The sequence below is a fragment of the Limanda limanda genome, chromosome 11 (assembly GCF_963576545.1).
Source record: "Limanda limanda chromosome 11, fLimLim1.1, whole genome shotgun sequence".
In the NCBI taxonomy this organism is placed as follows: domain Eukaryota; kingdom Metazoa; phylum Chordata; class Actinopteri; order Pleuronectiformes; family Pleuronectidae; genus Limanda; species Limanda limanda.
The window spans coordinates 26,806,449-26,830,183 of NC_083646.1; the positions used below are offsets into that span (position 1 = coordinate 26,806,449).

General features: G+C 41.4%; 3 protein-coding genes across 4 annotated transcripts; 2 read left to right on the forward strand and 1 right to left on the reverse strand.

Annotated features, from left to right (window-relative positions):
• The first annotated feature begins 185 nt into the window (after positions 1–185).
• On the forward strand, positions 186–5,172 carry LOC133014121 (collagen triple helix repeat-containing protein 1-like). 2 transcript variants are annotated; one of them, XM_061081268.1, is made up of 5 exons: positions 186–305; positions 1,309–1,389; positions 3,029–3,247; positions 3,370–3,586; positions 5,030–5,172. In XM_061081268.1, exons 1-5 carry the CDS (start codon positions 186–188, stop codon positions 5,170–5,172), a joined length of 780 nt encoding a protein of 259 aa, XP_060937251.1. The 2 variants fall into 2 exon arrangements, with proteins under 2 accessions (XP_060937251.1, XP_060937252.1); XM_061081269.1 differs by lacking the exon at positions 1,309–1,389 and having other exon boundaries at positions 189–305.
• A 496-nt stretch (positions 5,173–5,668) lies between these two features.
• On the reverse strand, positions 5,669–9,802 carry LOC133014120 (solute carrier family 25 member 32-like). The gene is made up of 7 exons (XM_061081267.1): positions 9,333–9,802; positions 8,937–9,087; positions 8,736–8,821; positions 7,909–8,063; positions 6,838–6,951; positions 6,478–6,623; positions 5,669–6,375 (listed from the first exon to the last, which is right to left on the reverse strand). Exons 1-7 carry the CDS (start codon positions 9,526–9,528, stop codon positions 6,252–6,254), a joined length of 972 nt encoding a protein of 323 aa, XP_060937250.1. The 5' UTR covers positions 9,529–9,802; the 3' UTR covers positions 5,669–6,251.
• Positions 9,803–11,414: 1,612 nt separating this feature from the next.
• On the forward strand, positions 11,415–22,946 carry dcaf13 (ddb1 and cul4 associated factor 13). Its single transcript, XM_061081073.1, has 11 exons — positions 11,415–11,588; positions 12,216–12,415; positions 13,533–13,640; positions 13,731–13,820; positions 14,181–14,336; positions 14,452–14,529; positions 14,631–14,713; positions 14,826–14,990; positions 17,357–17,492; positions 21,488–21,651; positions 22,143–22,946. Exons 1-11 carry the CDS (start codon positions 11,519–11,521, stop codon positions 22,228–22,230), a joined length of 1,338 nt encoding a protein of 445 aa, XP_060937056.1. The 5' UTR covers positions 11,415–11,518; the 3' UTR covers positions 22,231–22,946.
• The last annotated feature ends 789 nt before the right edge of the window (positions 22,947–23,735 follow it).

Sequence of the window (23,735 nt, forward strand, 5' to 3'; positions counted from 1 at the left end):
GAATCGCAGAGGGATGTTGACATTGATTTTCTTTTGTTTTCTTTAGAGTTGGTTCCTGCAGCTTCACGAGCTGCTCCCCTCTCGTTCTGCCCTCCTCCTCCTCCTCCTCCTCTGGACTGAAACTGCCTGCAGCTGGAGTCAAACTGTCGCCACACACTCACTCAGTCTCTGCTCTCTGCTGTATGATGATGTCTGTGCTGGCTGTTGGCCGCCTGCTGCTGCTGCTCGCCTGCCTGGCTCTGCCTCTGTATGGCGTGGAAAAGGTGAGAAATAGAGGATACCGAAAGGATCCCGACGCAGACAAGGTAAGAGAGAGCAGATGAGATGAAGCACACAGTCACTATGATCACTTCTAAAAGTTCAGTAACTTTATAGGAGACAGTGATTTGTGGATTGTCTGTGTGGCTTCCCATGATGAAAAACTTAAAAACAGGTTTAAATCAAGATATTGTTCTACTTGTCACTTGTACCTTTTAAAGTATATATTATCATTATAGTGCACTTTGCTTCAAACTGACAATTGGTTTACACTTAAAAGACTGACTTCCCCTCTAAAAAGTAGAAGAAAGAAAAGTTGCTGATTCACGCACATAATCCACATGTGGGCTTACACTTCAGTCGGTGTGGTCACAATGGTCACCAAAAACTACCTGGCAGCAGATAAAACATAGAGCTTTTTGTATGGTCAGTTGTTTCTATATACTATTCTAAGTGTATGGCTGCTCTCCACAAGGCTGAAAGAACAGAAGAAAAAAAAAAGAATTCCCAACAGGAAGTTGGGGTCTGGCTCACAGATTGTCTGCTTTTTCTTTGTTATCTATCTGCCTGTGTGTATTTGTAATGTTTATCTGATTTGGGGTGAAAGTTGTCCTAAATGTGTTACATTGTGATAATGTGTTAAATTATCAAATAACTAGTAATTTTCTCAAAAAATAAAAAATAACTAAGGCAAGGTTCAGTTTTGTAATTGAAGTCCACCAACCCTCGAATGTACTAGTTTTCACCAACCCTTAGACTTTTCTGAGCAGAATTACATAACCGTGCCTGGTTGTAGTTGGGTGGAGGAACAGAGTGGACACACATTCACGATTTATGCTCTTGGGAGTCGAATGAAAGTGAAACTAATGTTTATTTTGTTGGGGGAGACTCTGCGGGTCCCCTGCCCTCAGAGGGACTCAGAGTCTGCATGCCACACAGTGACAACCACTGAGCTCCGCTTTTTGTTATCCTCCAAAGTCTTATTCCACAGCTGAGACCACAGGAGCAGGACATAATGAATAGCATCTTATTTTTACCATCTGTATCTAGTGCACTGGTGGAAATGATGCAGAAAAGCCCAACTGCACTAGTCACTCTGGAGAGAGGAGATCTGCTCATTTGAGCAACACGGTAATCATAAAATCCTGCTCTGATTCCTGGAGTCGCTCTGAATCTGAAGAACTCTCAAAGCCCGGCTTTATATCCACGCTCTGCATGCTCGAGGAGAGCCTCAGCCCTCGCCTCAGTTTGGGCTGATGCATGAAATACTACTGATTCCTCAGCAATTTGGGGGCAAATACAGCCTTTACGCATGGGTTACAGTAACAGACTGTGTGCTACTAATATGCAGCGGGGGCTGGAGTGTAATTCATGCAGGCAGGCAGCACCACTATAGAAACAGCAGACTGGAAGCTAATATAAAAGTCAGCTGTGTGGCTTTGTGGACAGAGGTTCCATTCAGTTCCACGCTTTGAAAGGTCTCCAAAAATCCAACCCTTATTAAAACAGACTGGTTTCCTTGGCGAATATCAACCAAACAGATTAATAGAGCGTTTGCCACCTTCACGTCTTCCCACCTATTAGCCAAGACGCTCAGAGGTGTTATCCCTTTTTTCTTTAAGATAAATTCCCAAGTGTGTTATAGCACTTGCATACCAACCTGCAATCAACTGCAGTCATCACAGACTGTCTGGTTTCCAGGACAGATGATGTCAGACCCGGTTGCTCCAGCAAAGCCACTTAATGGCTAAAACACACTCTCAACTATCTGCTACTCTGCAACTGATGTTAAAATATTGTAATTCGCTCCACATTAAGCCTTCTCTTCAGATTCAAATGGTTTGATCTGGATTTTTCTGCTTTACCAAAGAGACTGAAGTCTGGACAAGATACATAAAGACGAGGAAAGGCTCTTTGTTCTTTCCCTCCTTGGGAGTATTTTTTTGTCTTAGTGTCTTTTGGCCATGTGCCACCTATAACATGCTCCACAGCTGCATTCTGAGCACAAAGGGGAAGCAATGACCCAAGAGAAAACCCTGAGCCAAGGGAGAGGACGCCCTTCCACGTGTCAGTTTATGTCTGTCCTGACTAAATGAATGAGTACATGACACTCACAAATCACTACACCAAAATTAAAATCTCAACTGAGTAAAAAAAGACGAACAACTTGGAAGAGCTGATCTACACTCTGCAATCTGTTGGTCAAACGGTGTCTTTGAAGAACACATTACATGAAGCTTTTTGGATCTACATTGTGTCTGCCTCTGTATGTGGTAGGTTCTGGCGAGCTCCCCTGTCTCCATGTCTCGGTGTATTTGAGTCAGCTTGAGTAAGAAGCAGCATCTGTTTAAACATAGCAGCAGATTTCACAGGAGAATGAATCACACCGAGATATTTGGGGCCAGACAACTGCTGATGTAGGCCATCACCAAGATTTCCGTTCCTCATTAACATTCAGTCTGTTGTTCACTTGCTTCATGGTGTCACGGTTGCTGGTTCTGTTGCTTTGCCTTGGTTTGGATCACATCTGTTTCTACACTTACTTCACCCCAACAGCGGTGTTTTTGTTTATGTGACTCGTAAATGAGCAATAATCTGGCTTCCTGCGTGTGATGGTTGGATGGATGGCAGCTTTGAGTTGTCTGTGGTGCATGCAGTCCAAACAAAGATTTAACTGAAAGAAACATAAAATCTAAAACAGGATGTTTGATAACAGCAGACTTCCATTCATTATCTATTTCCACTTCTATTCTCTTCCTTGTTTTTTCAGTTCGGCAGCTGCATGCAGGGGCCAGGAGGCCCCACTGGCAGAGAAGGCAACCCTGGGGCCAATGGCATTCCGGGGACGCCGGGCATCCCTGGCCGCGACGGCTCTAAAGGTGAGAAAGGCGAGTGCATCAGCGAGATCTTCGAGGAACCCTGGAAGCCCAACTACAAGCAGTGTGCCTGGAACTCTCTGAATTATGGAATCGACCTGGGTAAAGTCGCTGTAAGTATTTTGACACAGAAAAAAGGAGCGTTCACTTGGAGCATTTTACAAAGTCACATAAATGTTGCACAGCCAACCCAATGCATATCAGTGGCACAATCACTTTAAATGCTGTGTTGCAGGACTGTACGTTCACCAAGATGCGTTCAGACAGCGCCCTGAGAGTCCTCTTCAGTGGCTCCCTCAGACTCAAGTGTAAGAACGCGTGCTGCCAGAGGTGGTACTTCACCTTCAACGGAGCCGAGTGTACTGGACCCCTGCCCATAGAGTCAATCATCTACTTAGACCAGGGAAGCCCAGAGCTTAACTCAACCATCAACATTCACAGAACGTCCTCAGGTACGACTGGAGCCATATGATCTTTTGTGCAATAAATAAAGGGAACATATACTTTTCCAGAATGTTAATATACCTGTGCTTATTAAGAAATGAAATAGTAATGGGTCAACCTTTGCAGATATAGTATTTTTGCCTTCTTAATCAGAGTTAGATAAGAGCTAGATAGGTCTGTGGAGCTTTCCAAATATGGGACTATGATACAAGGATAAGGGTCAACATTTACAAACAGCATGTGTAGTAGTATGTGCTGTACTTGTTTATAGTTGGACTTTCCGTTTCATAAAGATACAGAAATGGCTGCACAAAGACCCCTCCTCATGTTGCTATAGCTGGTTGGCATAATGTCTAGAAATAGGTGGAAACAACATGTCTCCACTTTATGCCACTCTCCAGAAATGCAGCTAAAATATGATATTGTGGATACGAACGCTGTTATCTTGCGCATTTGACTGCTTGTAGTAGCGATCCCATTGATAGAGGCTGTGCTATCTTCAGATATCAATTATCAGATGCAGAGAGGATCTGTATCCGAAATTCTGTGCCTTCAGTGCTAGTGCTACATAATCCCCACCATGCATAGGCAATAGTAGACCTGCTGGAGCCCTCTGGTGGCCCTGGACTGTGCTAACATACAAACAGCCATTTCATTAATAGTTGTGATTAATCCTGAGTAGCATCATCATAGCATCAAATAGCTAATAAAACCACACTTACCAGAAACATGAGCGCTTAAACAATACATCTGAGGGATATGAACCAGCCGAAAGAACACCAAGCAAATGTATTTCATTTATACTTTTACTTTTTAGTTAGGTTTGTGTCCCATCAACTAAAATGGAAGAGGCAGGACTTAGGACCAATACTGTAGCGAGCCACCAGGGGTAAATCAAGACGCATTGGCTTCACTTTTGGGGAGATGTCAAGTCGTCCTTCTTTACATAGGCCTACAGTCAATAGGGAAAACAGCTAGCTCTACATACCAACACCTCCGCAACTCATTGAATACATTTCACCATGTTTGTGGACTCCAAATGAAAAACAAAGTGTAAAAGCTACGTTTAGTTTTTCACCGTTTTGTGTCTTGTAACGTATTTATCGGGAGGTCGCAGGTTTCTTCCAATGAGTTAATATTCCGAGTTTTATTTATCTTCATTACCTGCTAGACAGGTTAGCTTCTCTTGTTGCTACTTTAGCTACATGTGGGCAGAGCTAAGCTAACTGTTAGATGAGAGTAGCTTCTTTACAAGATGTGAAAAAACTCTTCCTTTCATGTGGTAATTTAATTGCTTGGGGGATTTTGCGAAGCCTTGTAAGCAATTTTCTAACTTTAAAGCACTTCTCTTTAAGTTCACCACTGTGTCAATAAAACCAAAACAAGAGGTTACATGTTCACTGAAATTCATTCTGTCACACGATCCTCTCTCTCTTTTGGTCCCTCTGCAGTTGAAGGCCTGTGCGAGGGCGTGAAAGCCGGGCTGGTAGATGTGGCCGTGTGGGTGGGGACCTGCTCTGACTACCCCAGAGGTGACGCATCTACAGGCTGGAACTCAGTATCCAGGGTCATCATTGAGGAACTGCCTAAATAAATAAAAACAAACAGTCGTGGCAGTGTAGTATGTTTTCTGGCCCTCCAAAATGATCAGGTATGGTTTTGCTGAGGCGTCACAACATCACTGATTGTAACTTGAATGTTTTTTCTTCTCTTTTATCTTGCTGGAGTACGACACTAGATGACAAGCCTACAAACAAGAATACTGTGTCATTCTGTCCACCAGAAATAAACATTGTACTGTAGCTTCTCTTCTTGTGGGTGCTGTTACATTCCAGTAACAGATTAACAGACTTTGTGAGAAGACATTGACAATATTTAAACTATGTACTCATACGACCTGTTCAAATTGTTACTGTTAATAAAACAATCCTTTTTATAAAGAATTTAACTCATTGATGTGACTACTTCTAATCACTGAAATGTTTGATAAGATTTGAAATATAATTTCATTTAACACAAGGTGTCAACAGGCCACACGAGACAATTGAGATAAAGCTGTTTGGGTTTTATAAAAAAACATTACATTAGCTGCAAAAAAAACAAAGATAATGTCAACAAAAAAATGACATTGGAGAGTTTACATGCAATAACATCTTTTTCTTGCTCTTCACATAAAGAAATAATTTAAAATACAAACTTATATTGTGCGTGCATGCAATTAGAAACCTGAGATCTCTATTTGATGTTGATGGTCAGCTTTTACCATTTCAGACTATGTCCCTTTCTTCTACGAGCTACCACAAGATGTAAACATAACTACATTATGATTTAAAAGCCATAAAAAAAAGAGGTGATCATCCATCACAACAGCGTTAAATCCATTAAGGCAAATGGCAGCACAACCCTCCACCATGGTCAAAGTTCAGGATGAATAAGACAACCCATCATAATGTTACTGAAATCCAGAACTTGCAGTGAAAGAAAGAAAATCCACTGCTTATTCTGTTATTCTGTGTGGTGGCTTTTTCTATTCAGTCTCAGTCAAAATGAATTCTTCTCATGTAGGTTCATTTACATGTTCTGTGAGAGTTCAGTCTGATGTGTTTCGCTCTGTTTCTTCATGTGGCACAAAGAGTCTTTGCTGCTGTCCAATGTCCTTCTTTAAAGCCACATTTATTTCCTCCCCAGCAGGAAGTGTGACACATTCTCATAAACTACAAAAGTGATGCAGCAGGCGGGAGTGACTCGTAACACGTTGGGGACGATGCCTTTGTAGAATCCAATGGCGCCTTCGTTCCTGCAGGGAAAATTTAAATAATGACCTTGAATCAGCCTGGACCAAATTTAGAAACTGATGAGAGGATGACAAGTTCAACGATCGAGAAGATCACTATCATACCTCCACGTGCGTTTTATGACATCAATAACTCCATTGTATGTATTGTGCTGGTCCTGCAGACGAGCTCGCACCACCTGATACGGGTACGTTGTGGCCACAGCAAATATTTTTGATAATGCTGCCATTGAGATGTACTCCATCGCACTCTGTTTACACAGACAGACGAATGGAGAGAAAGAGAGAGGGATTAAGAAGTGAGCAGAGCAAGAAAACCAATGAGTCATTTTTTCTCCAACTGCTAGTTACCAACTGTGGTCTCAGTCTTCATTAAACTGAAAAGATACAAACCTCATGCTTCAGCTTAACACTGACACTGAGCATGTTTCCAGTCTGCCTGTGGCTCGGGGGTTAATGACTCACCAGCTTTGCATCTGAAGGTACTTTCTTGTACTTGTTGTAGTCTCTCTTGAGCTCCTCATACGCCATGAACTGCAGAGCTCCATGCGATGTGCCAAACAGACCGGGAACATAACCCTTTGAAAAGAATACACACTGTTAATCAGCCTGAAGCTATTCAGGAGGAATTACTGTCAACAGAAAATCCTACAACACCAGGTCCATAACTTTCTGTCTGTCAGTTTGGCAATCTGTAACAATTATTGTGAAGCGATACTAAATACAAATATTAATGAAGGAGCAAAACTGCAGTGTAAAAATCCTGTCAGTTAATAACATTATCAGGAGTTAGTGTCATACTAACAGAGGAACCAACAGAGGGAGGCAACGCCCTCTAGTGGTGAACCAATTACTAAATAATAGACTAATGTTTCTAAAATTTCATTACAGTCAAGCAAGACTTGGACCCAGTCCCATTTCACCCCTACGCCTCCCCTCTTGGCCCTACCCCTTTGTTTTGCGGGTGGCCATGAAGGGGTACTTTGGTCCCACTTATCTATGTGATTTAGGGGGAGTGGCCATCTATGCCTTCAAACCGCTTCAAACGTAGTGTTTTCAGGACCCCCCTTAAAAACAAAGGGGTAGACAGAAATTATTGAATGCTTTACGAACGGACGATGCAAGATGACAACCGCTGTGGGTAAAATAATCATAAATGTAAGAACCTTAAGAATCAGATGTGTCACTGTTATAATGTTGGTTGATAACGGTTGTGAATGTAATAATGTTAGTTGAAATTATTTATGACTGTAATAACGTTGGTTGGCTGCAGATGAGGTAGCGAGTGGCGTCCAAATTACTAGGGGAAGATATTTTAGCCCTCTGCCTTGTGGCTCCACTACCAGCAAAGGGCACTTCATATCCAGGGTAAGGACCAAAGGAGAGGAATTGGGAGAGGGCATTAGGGCAGTCTGTGCTGCAAATTCAGTTCTAGAAACAACGTATAACAACTTGTCCTCTGGTGACATTACACAAAAAGAGCTTTTCTTGTATTGCTGGATTACACACAAGTCCAAAAAGACACTGTTCTTTAACCTTGTATAGTCCCTGCACTCCTTCATAGCGGTAGATCTTGACCAGAGCGTCCACCATCCCTTTGTAATGTTTGCTGTTTGGGTCAGCATTGTACTGCAGCACCAGCCGGGTCTTGGTGACCCAGATTGGGTTGGTTAGGGTCAGCGTCAAGATGCCTGCGTGAAGACAAATAGGAAATTGTCACGGCGAGGCTTGTAAACATGTTAAAAACATACTTGTTGAAGCACATGTAGCAGCCACTTGAATAGACTCACATGACTGTTAACAAGTACAACAAGCTACTTCAAATTCGGAATCTTAGTCCTGCAGACAGGATCAGGTGGTTGAGTTCTCGTGAGTCAATTAGAGAATAGAGCTGGTTAAAGTGAAGTTGATTGTAAAATAATGCTGTATACAACTTGCCATAGCTGTCACATGATGATAAGTCATATTTCAATATAAATGGATATGGATTCCTTTAGGTTCCACTCACAACTAACACATCTCCGTATATGAGTGTTAAAGCATAATTTTGCCTTCATGTTGTCAAAAGCCTCATTTTCAGCTCCTAACTTAATTTGCCAAACAGGAAATGGATTCTTGTGACCCCACATGACTGCAATGGACAAAGGGGTCAGAGGCTAATCTCCTGTGAGTTGAGGCCAGCCAGGAGCAGTGTAATCAAGCTGCTGTTGTTGACTCTGAGCTGAATGTCCATGTGTGTGTGTATGTGTGTGTGTGTGTGTGTGTGTGTGTGTGTGTGTGTGTGTGTGTGTGTGTGTGTGTGTGTGTGTGTGTGTGTGTGTGTATGTGTGAGGCAACAGAATTCAGATAAATGTGGTCCTAACCTGCTTCGGCTGCAGACACCAGGTGTTCTGTGGCGGTCAGTTCACTTTGACGACCCTCCTTTGTGTACGACTTGATTGCATTGTAGCTGTGAGGGAGGACAGTTTGGGTTAACAGATAATTTAACAAATGGCACAAGAACAATGTCATGATGCACACACATGAATCGACAGTTTTTGTATGGGTGCTTGTCACCTACGTACAAGAGGAAATAGAGACCCCACGATGCTCCGGCCCCCCAGACATTGGGTGTCACTCCTTGGTACAGTCCTCTCAGGCCCTCCTGCTGCCACACACTTCTCAGACAGTGCAGTATGTTTCTGTACTGAGGTCGGAAGTGTAAACCGTCACTCACTGCAATACAAACACATCCAAGATCAGCACTAAAGATGTGTATTTCGTGTATTTGGTGAATTAATATCACATTCTACAAGCACACACAGTGCACTGAAACATACTTTATATCAGATCTATAATGCACACGGTTTATTTCAATGTTACTTCAGGATATGCAGCTGTAATCCCTGGTGGGACACAGTGGTGATGCAGATGTCTGTACACAATCACATTTACATTAATTACTTGATTTCAAACTGTACCTGCAAACCGGATTTTGACCAGGTCCAGGGGGTGAAGCACCAGTGTGGACACCACGCCGCCACTCAGTCCTGCCACCAGGTTCTCCATCCTCACATGGCTGAAGACGTGTTGGACATGTCCCAGAAGAGACACGGGTTTGCTGGACAGCCCCGTCTCTGTCACATTAGCGGAGCCGGGATTCGGAGAAGAGCTCATGTCTACCTGTGGTTTTACCGAAGCTAGCTCCTGTCAAATAGCTGCAGTCGGATAGCTCCTGTCAGCTAGCGCTGTTAAAGAGCTAAAAATAAAATGTTGCTACAAACCACTCAGGCGATAACTCACTGCCACTGCTGCAGATTCCAAACATGGTGGACAGCTGCTACACGCTCCTTGAAACCTCCTCATGTTGGTTTCACGTTAGAAAGTGAAGCACGTTATCGACATGTGAGAATCTGATACTGTGCAACATGTCACGTTGAGGTGCCTCTGCTCGACCTTGCTACTACTGGAAGTGAGTTAGCGTGAAGCTAACACATGTATGGGGATAACTTCCGGCCCAAACCTCCAAAATAAAATGAAGCGCGTATCGAGGCTCGTGTTGATGACGTAGGTGGTGAAGATCAGAGCCTCGCGAGCCGGCCGCAATGGAACCCCCCGTCACATTTTGTGGACTTGGGACTTTATATTGCGTTTGTTTGCAAAAAAAAGATACCGCCTGAAACCCAGCACTGTGGAAAAGTTATTTTTAAATAAAAATGAATTCAATTTTGTCCATATTTTATGTGTTAAATGTTTCCCATAGTCACACAAGCACATTCACATCACAACCCTCTGCCCAATTTCTTTCCACTCTCCCTTTTGACCCCGCCATTGTATCATAAAGACAGTCACCATATTAATAAGTTCATAATTTATGTATTGGCATCACAAACATCATTCATTCATTTATTAAATTCAAAACTTCACACACAAAAGCCATGGTGTCCTTATAATCACTCAAATGAAGCACCATGAAGCTTCGGCCCATGAGTGAACAAATTGGATGGAAAGCTTCAATGCTTCATGAAGCTTCATCTCGCCATCACTAGTTTTTGGTATCACGTCGCACTGGAATCTCTTCAGTGTCAAACAGATAATTTCCAGTTGTGCGGGAAGAAGCCTCCTACTCTTGTGCCCCTCTATTTGTGGGGTCCCCCAGGGGTCCATTTCGGGTCCTTTTCTATTTACTGTATACGTCCTCCCCTCGGGATAAATTGTGTGAAAGCATAACATTGATTTTCTGTGTCATGTGAAGTGACCACATTACACCATTCCTTGCTTTATTTCACTATGCTACCTGTGAGTTCTGGAATTGATTTTAAGATCTCACTGCTTGTAACCTTGAATGGTCTGACTGTTCCTGCCTCTATCTGCCATCTGCTAACTATGATCGCTGCCTGAGATCCTCACTAACTGTGTCAAAATCTGTCTCTATGGTTACTGAGCTATTACTGTTCGGTAGCCTCAGCTGTGGAACTCCCTGTCTGGAGAGCTTGGACCAGACAGTCTATGGCTCAGGCAGGTACAATCAGCGTCTTCTTTTAAATCTATTATAACTGCCTTTTTCTGTACAGTGTTATCTATATTATTGTTAAAACTATTTAAAGTGTTTTATCTTGTTACATTTTATTTAGGATTTTACCTACTTTCATCAGCTGTTATATTGTAAAGAACTTGAAAGGTGCCATATAAATACGTTCATAATTGTAATTAGTTTTGCCAACCAATTTTGGCCACACCTCAGGTAAAATTACTATTGTTAGTGTAGGTTATAAGAGTTACTGTGCTTTTTTATACTGGCCGAAAGAGAAATGAATGATCCCCTAAGAACTCATGTAGTAAAAGTCGGTCTAAACGTTTATTTAGATACACCATAGAAAAGCCATTCATTTTTAACACACACACTGGCCTAAAACAGTCTATGCCTAAAATACATTAGGCGTTTTAGGAACAGTTTCCGGTCTGTCCCATGCTACATGTGAGGTGTTTTTACTTTTCTGTGACACAACCGGGAGGACTGGCGATCCCACAATGCAACGCGGCGACAACTGTTATCTCCTCCTCTTCCACACACATGGCTGGAAAAACCAATGCTTGCTAATATTTTTGTTGTTTAAATTAACACAACTGCGTTTCTCAAAGCGTGATTCCTGTTCGTCGCTACGAAATGAAAGTCAAGGTTCTCTCGAGGAACCCGGATGACTACGTCCGGGAAACAAAGCTGGATATTCAACGTGGTAAGAGATACACTTGAAACTCATACAAGCTAAACACAGTTTAGCTAACACGATGCTAGCAGGATGCTAACTGGTCTTTGCTCAACAAACAGCTCCTAAAAACACAGACACGCGAATTCTAGTAAATACCCACACTTCATAGCACGTGTAGCACAGCACGTAGCATTTCAAGTTACGTTGTCACCATATAGTTTCCTGTTGTCTGTAAACTTAAATATGACATATTTTCCTCCTGCCTATTTTTATTTTATATTTAACTTTCTTTTTTTATTATTGTATTTTCTATATTTATAATTGCACAACAGCAAATTCCTTCTATGTGTAAACATGCTTGGCAATAAAACCCGATTCTGATTTCACATCCTACAGTAGTGACAACTTTAGTAAACAACATGCATAAAGTTGAATCGCCTTACAGTTTGTGTGCAGGACCCACCATATCGTATTAGGTGAATCACTAGTAAACAGTTTAATTAATACAAGGGGCTGCATAATATCCCCACATTCGTCAATTTAACCCACTTCAAAGTAAAGTTTGCATCCTTTTTTTTGACACAGATTTACATTCATCCTCATGCAACCGTATCATTGTGTCAGCTCATTAACAAGTGACTCTTCCGTCTGTAGTCCCTAGAAACTATGACCCAACCCTGCATCCATTTGAGGTGAACAGAGAGTACTGCCGGGCTCTGAATGCCACCAAGCTGGAGAGGGTGTTTGCCAAGCCCTTCCTGGCCTCTCTGGACGGGCACAGGGATGGGGTGAACTGCATGGCCAAGCACACAAAGAGCCTCTCCACCCTTCTGTCTGGCTCCTGTGATGGAGAGGTAACCAACCACCAGGATATACATGTGTTGCTTCAAATAATTCGATTTAAGCAATTTGATCTATAGATGTTCCGATACGTTTTTCACTTCCTGATATTGATTCCAATACCTGTACTTTGCATATCGGCTGATCCAGAGAACCGATCGGATACCAGTACATGTTACAAAATAGCAACTTACATTAACGTATTTTATCAGCTCTATGCTATTGTTTTTGTATGAACGTGAAGATTGTTATCATTGTTGTATAAACAGGAATATAACTCTCATTCATTTAGATTCATATTCCATATATAACATCTTGTATATCCCTCACTAATCAGATTTTATCATTTGCTTTTAGTCACTCTTGTATTCACATATGTACTGTTAAGTGTTTTTGCCTCCTTAACTTGATTTTTACCTTGGTTTCACATATTCCTGTGTGAATATGTTGCACTGATTAGTCTTTGCATCTGCTAATCAAAATTTGAATGCCTGGTTTTACTGTAATTATTCATTTGTTTGTTAATTATATATTGTAAGGTGTCCTTACTACTAAAATTACCATTTGAGTAGTGCCACCCTACAACAGTCCCTGCCAGTTACAGTACTGCTGTTTTGGACTGACAAAGATCAAGTCAGAAGAAGAAAAAAATACAGTTTTGTTTAATATAATATCAAACTAATACCTTTTTCAGACATGACCTGCGGGTAAAGTCCGTCGAATTGGTTACAGAGTTAACACAGTGTTTGCCTTTCACACATGCACAACAAGTTCTCTGTGGGTTCACATCAGCAACAAATTCTCTTAATTATTTGGGCGAGAGGTGGAGCAGACAGAGAGAGGATGAGATGTATTAACTCTGCTGCAGAGGTCTCGTGCTTTTCTTGACAACACACACACCAGCGTCAGCTCTTGTCAGCACAATCTCTTCTGACACATTTGATGGTGTCTTGGTTTTCTTTTAGATCTTTTCACTTTTGTGCTGGTCACTTGTTAGTCTCACTTGCTCTCCGATGCCTAAACCAGCATTTTTGGAAGTATCAGAGTTATTTCTGTTGGAATTGGAACATCTTTGATATGAAGTGTGACATTGTACACACAACACTGACAGGATGTGTATTTGATCTTCAGGTGAGGGTGTGGGATCTGACCAAACGGGAATGTGTCCGCACACTCCAAGCCCATGAAGGTTTTGTCCGGGGAATGGTCGTGCGCTATTGTGGAACTTCCTTCTTCACGGTGACTGTTTCTTTTTACAACAACATAAAAAAGTTTTTAACTGACCTCCTAGTTTTTGGTTGACTCATTGTTATGCTCTATGTAAAACAGGCTGGTGACGACAAGACCATCAAACAGTGGAAAATGGAGGCACCAGGTTACGGAGAGGAAGAGGAGCCGCTCAACACTATTCTGGGCAAGGTATGATCTCTGACTATCTGATATAATTGTTATCGATGTTTTTCACTTTTTTAAATCCGCCAATGGGGTAATTTTTTCATTAGCATTTGTTAGCTAGTTAGCAGGATTATTCAAAGACTACTGAACCGATCTCCACGAAATGCAGTGGAGGGCAAGGGCATGATGCAAGGAAGAACTCATTCAAATTTGAGTTAAATAATATTTTTATTCTCATTGCTTTGAATGTTTTCTTTATTTATGGTAATATACTTTGACTGTGTTTATAACAGGGTTATAAGTTACTATATTATAATCAAGGACAATTGTAGTTGCATCATCAGTGAAGGGTCAAATTATGATAACAATTCTTGTCTCTCTTAGACTGTGTTCACAGGACTGGACCATCATCAGAAGGACAATGTGCTTGCAACATGTGGCCAGCAGGTGGACATCTGGGACGAGCAGAGGAGTAGCCCAATCCGTTCCTTCACCTGGGGTGTAGACAGCTTCAGCTCTGTCCGCTTCAACCCGGTGGAGGTGAGACACTCACCGTTTAACACACTAACAGTTTTCAATGTTCAAAGTTATTGTCAGACTTATCTAAAGCTGCCACGCCACAGAAACTTTTTAAATAGGTTGTGTTTCTCCACAGACTGAACTTCTTGCAAGTTGTGCCTCTGACCGAAGTATCGTTCTGTATGACATGAGAGAATCTGCACCTCTCAAAAAGGTGGGCATGTGTCATTAGGCTGTTTCAGGAATGAGCCTTCTTCTCTGCTTCTGTACAAGGCAACGATAAGAAATATAACTTCTGCATGTTTTCTTTTTCAGGTTATCATGACAATGAGGAGCAACACTCTATGCTGGAATCCTATGGAAGCATATTATTTCACTTGTGCAAATGAGGACTACAAGTGAGTTAAAGAATGAAGGAAATCAATGTGTAAACTTTCAATGAGACATTTATATTCTGACAGCTTTTTGTAAACAGTGTCACTAAAAGAGCTGATTTGTGTGTCTCACCAGCCTCTACACATACGACATGAGGTACCTGAAGCAGCCAGTCACAGTGCACATGGACCATGTCTCAGCAGTGCTGGACGTGGACTACTCTCCCACCGGGAAAGAGTTTGTATCTGCCAGTTTTGACAAGACCATCCGCCTCTTCCCAAAGGACGTCGGCCGCAGCAGGTCAGTTACGCCAGGGAAAATGATAATCCTAGTCTCTGCCTTATATTTTTACTGTGATGTTATCACTGGTCTATAGTCATAAGGCTTGTCAGCTCTGGTACCACAGAAGAGTCAGAGGAACACATTTTCCTTTTATCCAATTAAGACCTGGGATGCCCTTCAAAAAAGCAGTTTTCTGAAAAGATTGCCCTAAAACCTTTATTTTACAGCAGATAGAAACATTAAATGTCAAACATGTGGAAGCTTATCCCTTTGGCTTTTATTATGAGTCATTGCTTTTGCCTTGGAACCTGGATATGACTGTAAATAATAACATTTGCCAACATGTCAATACCTTTTCCATCTGCATTTGGCATTTTTGATGACAATGCACATCATCGGTCACAGACAACACCATATAAAGCAGGGGTGCATCTCATCCAATATATATGTATAGGTTGCATCTGGGTTCAGTGCGATAATATAGTGGCTAATATTTATTTGTAGTTTTGTTTCTGGAATCTATAAAGTACATCTACTTTTCATAGGGCTGTCCCTTTTTCAAATTGAGTTTGGGGGCTGCCTCACTTGGCTGGACAGCTAACAGTTGAGCTCACAGATTGCTATTGGTAAATAGTTGACAAACAGCCTCACCATTGATTTGTTGCTTAGCAAACTATGGTGTAGAACCCAAAACACTTCCACAAGCCGATTCTCAGATGCTTTGATGTCGTGATTATTTGCTCAGGACGGCTTTGCTTGCTAGCGTCCACCATTGTCGTAGCAAAACAATGTAACAATACTGAGTCACTATACGGATGCCTCAAGAGAGGAGGTAATAGGTCAAGGCGACAGTTATCGCCCTCTGCTGGATCAGGAGACACATGATTTCAGACGCTCTGATGTGCTGCTAGATTGAATATTTTGAAATCAAACAGGTCATTACAGTAAACATGAACTTCCCCGCCGAGCTCGACTGAATGTTTGAATTTCGAATTAAAGGTGACAGCCTTACATTATAATAACTTTATAAATCCTTTGTAACCATCAGAACGTGTTGACCTTAATGGTTTATTAGCATTGGAGCTAAAAAAAAAGGTTTACATGATTATCTTTACCATACTGTTAAACATCAATACATGAAGGTTAAAAGTCTGTATTAACACTGTTGCACTGAAAGTGTTTTTGGTTTTCACTGATAAAGGTCTGCTTTAAATAATCCAGCTTTAGACCTCAACGTATCATTGTTTGTAATTGGCCTTTTTCATAAAAGACAATGTCACATGTCCCTCTAGCAAAAGCTCAGGAGTCAATACTGAAAGTAATGATGTTTGAATGCTTTTTTGGGCTCATTGTCACATCGTCATGGGTCTCTTGAATAGAACAGACCCATTGAATAATGTTATAAATAAGTCCTGTGCTTTTTCTATTATGACTACTGTATGCCTACTATAAAAAAAAAGGTCTATTGGTTTACATAGCTGATAATAGTAGATAGGTGCCTGATGCTGTTGTGGGGGTGCTTGTTTTGACTGACTGTCTTAGCCCAAAACACTTCCATTGTTTGGTTGCTATGTGCAAAATGGTACATAGAGTACTGTTTATACACTTGTCAGGCTCCACACACACATGTTGTGTTACAGTTACTGGGGCATGTTGCCAGACAGCATCACAGAGTGGGTAGGTGCGAACCATAGTCTGTAGTGTAGGAAAAGTTAAAATCACCTGAAACTATATGGCAGTTATGGAGCCAGTGTGGATACAACCAGACACTGGCTCAGCTGAATTGAACACAGTTGTTTATATGTTGTCAAATAATAAATGTTATATATTGCAAAACAAGATTACTACATAATCCACAAGAACTAACCGGAAGTAAACCTTTCTAAGTGAACCATAAATCCACTACATCCACTACACCGACAGTATTATTTTAATGATTTAATGTTTTCTATCAAGAGTCAATCCTTTAAACCATGACTGGAATTGTTCATAACTGTAAATATGTCCTAACTATTCTAATAATGATGGTGGAGGTTCTCCAACCCTAACAAAGTAGTCACGGTTATGTTTGTCCAGTTTCCTATAAACAGTCAACGTCGGTTCTTGACTGCAATTTCTCCCAACCTCAATGAAGTAGTAATTTTAACTCAAACTGGGATCTTACCGAACTGAGTCCATTATTTTTACCTTTACCATTTTTCGCAACAGCGTTTTGGAATGTTTTTTTTAGAAAGTACATAATAACAATGTTGTCCTGTCCCATTTGTGTGTCGTCAAAGTACTTGAATTGAGTCAAACTTTAGTTTTTGTTATTTTCCTAACTGCTAGCTGAGACCTTGTACTTCCTTATTTTTATTGTTTTTCTTTACTTTTGTTACATTCAGGGAAGTGTACCACACCAAACGCATGCAACATGTCATCTGCGTCAAGTGGTCGTCAGACAGCAAGTACGTCCTGAGTGGCTCTGACGAAATGAACATTCGACTGTGGAAAGCCAACGCAGCTGAGAAACTAGGAATGGTGAGTCCCGCCTCGTCTTTTCTACATCACATTCCTGCTTTCATGGCTTCATACTCAAGACAACTTGTTTCTGATTGGCTGCTTTTAGATAATTCCCTCATCAAAATGTCTGCGACCAATCAATAGCTGTATTTCCTTCTTCTGCCGGACATACTGTATACTGTATCTCCCTCCTGTATAATCTGAATGTGTTTTATGAGTTGGCTGCATTTTTTCGACACTGCCATGGCCCTGCGCCCATCTCAGCTGGGTTAGTGTGGGTGACGATGCCAGGAGTTACCGCACTGCTGTTGCCAAATGCCCTGATGAATGCTGACTTAGGGTAGAATCACTCTCAATAAGTACAATGTACTAATTGGCACAGGAGCTCTTGTGTCAGGTGGAAGTCCCAAAAAAAAACGTGCAGTTGTTTTACACATCCTCTCTGACTTGTAGTATATCCTTGTTTTGTTAGTGACTACCCCATCTATTTTATAAGATAACTGGGTTAGCTGAACCAATGGCCCCATTCTTGTGTTATTCTCAACTAACTAACAAATAAAGCTCCAGTAAAATGCCGGGGAGTGTGTCAGTAGCCCAAATACGAGTCATGACTCTGTAATAAAGACCCGTGGCTTCTCGCGTGCCATCTCCAGCAGTCATCTTTCATCCCTAATCAGATTCTCTCTTGCTTATTCTCTTAATGCAGCTCCGGAGTGGAAAATTGGCCCGCTTTTGGCACTTGTTTTACTGTCACTGTGTGAGAGAAGATTTATTCGCAAGCTTTGCACTTAAAGAGATCAGACAAGGGCTGCTCCTATCAGCAGTTTAAATCGGCCAATCACTTAAAGCGGGCTACTCCCGACCATAATGAAGCATTAACAATCAAGTTGTACTTTAATTATCAAGAAATGCTGAAATGCTGATTCAAGGCTTCACGAGTGTCTGAACTGATTGGGACTTCTCCATCAGCTGCTGCAAACACACCACTCGTTTTTTTTTCCCTCTAAAAACTTTATAGGCAGCAGCCTTTGAGTCCAGTGTTAAATTAGATACTTTGTATTTTAGACCCGGAGGTTGTATCAATCCGCTCCCATTTATTCTCAGTCAATATAAATGTATGTGCTAGGCAATACCGATGCCTTCCCCCCTGTGCCGGTCCACAAGTGATTCTGCTCCTCTGCTCGTCTCTTATCACCCACAAGCAGAGAATCTCCATGATAATCCACTAAATGAACACCTATGTTCCTGGATAAACGTGTCGTCGCACCAAGTTGCGTCACTAGCTGCGGGAAGAACCTCTCTGCCGTCAACAGGAGTGCGGATGTGTCTGCTCGACTCCAGATTATATTGAAAAAACTCTTATCACGATAATCTTTTTGATATGAATCGATAGCAATATATATCGCAATATAAATAAAACGAGCAACACTGCACTTAGGCCTATTACTCTGCGCTGGTCAACAAGCGACTCTGCTATTCTAAATTTTTCTAATCACTCACACTTAGAACAGATCTTTATAAAAGCCTGCTGAATTCATATTTATGTTCGCGCTCGTCTCTGTCCCTCTTCACACTCAAATTGATAACCGCATTTATTTAGTTATTAAACGTTCCGGTCACTTTAACCCTGATGTCATGACTGTGTCACAGCAGGGGAATGTTTATCGCACGGTGTGTTTAAATCGCAGGTCAGAGGGTGAGAGAGGAGGAGTCAGACTCCGACAGCAGAGTACAGTAGGAACCGACCTTTAATGAGCGTCTGTCCTGATCCTGAAGCAGCGGTGGTTATAATTATTCAGCGGTGGAAACTCGCTAAAACAATGAACCTAGCAGAAAACATGAGTAGATTATATTTTATGTTTTATCAATGCGTCTGAGGATACAACATCCGCATCGCCCTGCATCTAATAATCAGAAATGTCCACACCTCTGTGCAGGCCCAAACACATTGCTCTGTGTGTCAACCTAACCTGACGTGGATGTAACTCTATTTCAGCCACCTGATTGGTTCTGTGCGGTGCTATTCTCATTCGCTGTTCGTGTTGTCTGTCAAAACATGGATGGAATAAGTTTGCTGACGTATTGGGAATGTCTCATATTTCTATCGAGGAAAAGTTCTATATCGTGATAATTAGCTTTATCGTTTTATAGTCCAACCCTAACTCCAAAAGCAAACTCTAAGCACTGCACGGGTCCCAAGAACCTCGGACCAGTGTCAGTCAACACGCAAAGTGAGTGAATGTCAGTGGGGGACTGAGGACATGCAGCAGGGCAATACGGCAGAGTACAAAGACACTGGACATCCAATGTGTGCCTTCCTCGAAGCAGCAGCGGCAGCAGCCATCCTGCAGCGGCGGGTCAGTTCTGTTGTGAACCTACAGTACCGTTAAAGGAATAGTACCGTGACGTTTGGCACCGACTTCGTATCAAGGCATAATTTCAATCATTATGTTTTAAATGACAATGATACCTCTTTGATTCAAGCCATTATGTTTGTTGCTTCATTTCACCCGTCTTTCAAGACTGCTTCACCCGCAGTTAAAGTCCTGCTCTTTTTGTAGACAGGATGTGCTTTTTTTCTGGTAGATTACAGTTGGCACCTTGTTGTAGCCCAGTCAACTTAAGGTAGAGAAGAAGATTTACCCTTTTCACTTTGAATAATACACATTACGTGCTTTTCACACAGTCTCTCTAAGCAGCTATTTTCTAGTTTCTGTCCTTAGTTGCTTTCATTCGTCTCCAGAAGTTTTTTGTCTCACCATGGTGCATAGTGCTGTTTACTGGAAAGTAACACCTCTGTTGCATTTAGATACACACAAGGCTAGCCTTGTGTGTATCTGAGGGGAGATAGTGTAGTCCGGGATCAGCATCTAACAGGTCTTCTCTTACAAACTGAATCAGAGAGAAATCATTGCTTTAATTAGAATAAGAGCTTTCGATGAGGGCGGACGGAGCCAGGGCCAGTCCGACTAACTGCTGGTTTTTATGAGAGATGGAGAGGGAGCGATGTTACGGAGCTGGTGTCTTCACTTTTTAACAGACATCAACTCAGATCTGAATGAGGATGTTGTCAAGCTGGAGATGCTGCCTACTGTGTCCACCAACATCTTGTGATGTAAAACACAACACTGTAACGGTTTAAAGATTGTTAGTCTTAGATTATGCAGCAAATTTAAAATAATATAGTTGCCATCCTATATTTACATTTGTCTGTGGAAAATACTCATCACTGGAATCAAGACATTTGAGATAACATTTACCTCACCACAGGAAACTCGGATGCTGGGAAGGATCTAAGTTGATGATATAAGTTTAATACCTGTAATGAGGCCTCAGACTCATTTTCATGTGGAGTTACAACACTACAGAGTTGTGTTATCCTTCCTGCTCTGATCTTCAGTAGAGACAGTAGAAAAATACTGTTCACAGTAGAAAACATGACAGAATTAGCCTTTTAGTCCTGAAACAGTGATCCTCGACTCACAACCAAGCCGTACTATCTGACCTGACTCTGGACCTCCCCATTTACAAATATCACTGCATTGCATTCACTCTAAAGCAGATCTAATCTCTGGTGAAGACAATTCATTACAAAAAACCTACAAACAATTTCCTGTTATTTTGGCCCAACAGTCCTCATAAAGAAATCCCATTTAAATCCACGAGATCCGGACTTTAATTTATATATTTAAATTCTACACACTCATAAATATTAGTCCCCTTAACATTATTTTCTTTTCATCAAAATCCAGCAACTCTGAGAAATCAATGAAATTGTTTAAATCAAATTGATCAAATCAAACGTTGCCCATAATACTGGTAGTTCAGGAATCAGTCATCTTTCTAACTGCAGACAGACTGGGTGGCTATTTAGTTTGGAGAACACCACAGCATTTATTTCTTCTCCACACGTCTTGTTATGCCACATTTCTCTTTTCCCACTGGATTTTTCCATAGTTTTCGCCTGTTGCTTGACTCTCTGTCGTCATTTCTTCCACTGTGGTGTCATTTAGCTGGCCCCCAGAGAGAGGGCAGCTGTCAACTACAGTCAGAAGCTGAAGGAGAAGTTCCAGCACCACCCGCAGATCCGACGCATCGCTCACCACCGACATCTACCCAAGAACATCTACCACGAGAGCAAAGAGCTGCGGACCATGAAAGAGGCTCGCCGTAGGAAGTAAGTTTCCATTGTGTTGATGTTGCTGTAGGAACTGAACTTTGAACTTAGCTGCAGGAATGAAGTTCCCTCTACGTCCATGTAGAGGTAATGGGGACGGATCTATGCAATCACACAAGCCTAATGGAAAATCACACAGATCGGACTGCCCCAGCATGACACTGTCTCAACAGACCTCCCATGCACATTTACAGCTTGTTTGGTGGATTGATTGTTCCAGTTTGCCCTGTGGTCAGTGATTCATAGCTCAGTCCACAGCTCTGTTTTCTAATTACAGGCAGGACAGTGATATGTCAGACGTGTGTTTGGACTTGTGAATGATTTACCATGTGTGTGTTATGCATTATTTTAAGGGTACATTAGTGCGGTCACTGACGTAGGTGTTGGGTCAATAGTCTCATATTCAATCTCTCCTCATATGTGTTTGCTCACCCCCTCCTCCCATTCTTTCCTGAATTTCCTGTATTCTCAAACTCTTCTTTGCTTTTTAGGGAGAGGAACGTCCGCAAGCACAGCAAACCAGGAAGTGTTCCTGTGGTGTCTGAGAAGGAGAAGCATGTCGTCACTGTGTTGAAATAAACCGATTCGCAGAAGAGAATGGACAACCCGGGGACTGTCAGCAGGAGATGAGCTCAAGATCTCAACCGCATGGGACTTGTTAGGACTGATCTAAGTTGAGAATAAAAAACACCACAACTTGTTCATTTTGGGAAAGTGGGAGCTAAGCATCACTCAAGGACACAGATCATCTCATACAAGAAGAAAAAATATTATGTTGGGTTCACCTGCTGCTACAATGTAAGGGAGCAGCTTTGCTTTTTCATTAATTTCAGTTTATTATTAGGATTCCTTTTAGTCCAGATTTTGGTCTAACTTCCGGACTAATCCCTTTTTTTTTTTTGTACAAATTTGCATTTTCCATAACAGGAGCCAAGATTCCCCAACTGTTGAATAACTTAAGGATGGATTAAACTGAATGTACCTTAAGTTGGAATCTATTAATTGTAACAAATTATGTTCCTTATGTTCCTTGTGTCTTTAAGGATTCAGGTCATATTATGCATTTCCCATTACGTCTAAATATAAAACTGGATTTATCTGTTTTGAATAGACACATGACCTCCTCTCTATCACACTGGCTGGTTTCTTTTTTATTGTATTAGACATCAGAAAACATTTCCTATCTGTTGTTAAACCTTATTCCCTATAGACAAGGTAATGTTTTTAAAAAACATATCTATAGGTATGGGATGGCCAAACTGTTCAATGATGTGTATTTATAATAAAAAAGACGTCTGGTGAAAACATGTTGTTTGGAAGTGTAATGATCTAAATCTCTCAGAGTTTCAACTTGGTGTTTGACTTGTTGGCGCAGATCACTGCACTGGTGCTAATTTACTTACAAGCCTAATCAGGTAGAGACTCTATCCTCTTAATGTTGTCCTTCAAATCCTATCAACACTGCAGCCTGAGACACTGAGAGCACACAGGCTGTCTGTGGGAAAGTCCTGAGGATCAAGTGGAGGGACTTTCAGCTGGGTCCACAGCTGAGAAATACAAGATGTGGCTATGGTAGGTGTGCAGCAGGGTTGACAGAAACACTGTGGTGTAATCTAAGACTGATGGATGTGTGGAGCTGGTGTCAGTTCTGTTTTTAGCAATAATTGAGTCTTGTGGCATTTGCAGTGAACATATGAGCCCAGTCCTGTATTATGACCAATTCCATCTACAATTCCCTTTGAAATATGGCTGCAACTATTAATATCTTATTAAAACCTTATAGTGTATCCATTAAAGTTCGCATCACTTTTAAATAAAATTTGTCAGGTCAAAAAAATTATTTTTAATTTTACTTTAAGATTTTTTTTAATATTGTTTGTCATTGTAAAAGTTTGTGACAGTGAATTTATGTTTTTCTTTTCTTAAAAGTAAATCAAAAAGTTTGAAAGTGAGCATGACACATGTAACTGTATTGTTTTTTTTTCTTTATTCAAGAGCGTGGTCTTTTGGTGTAAGAGCATGACTTACTGGTTTCAAGTTCTGATTTTGTAATGCCTTCTCTCAAAACTGTCCTGTTTACCTGC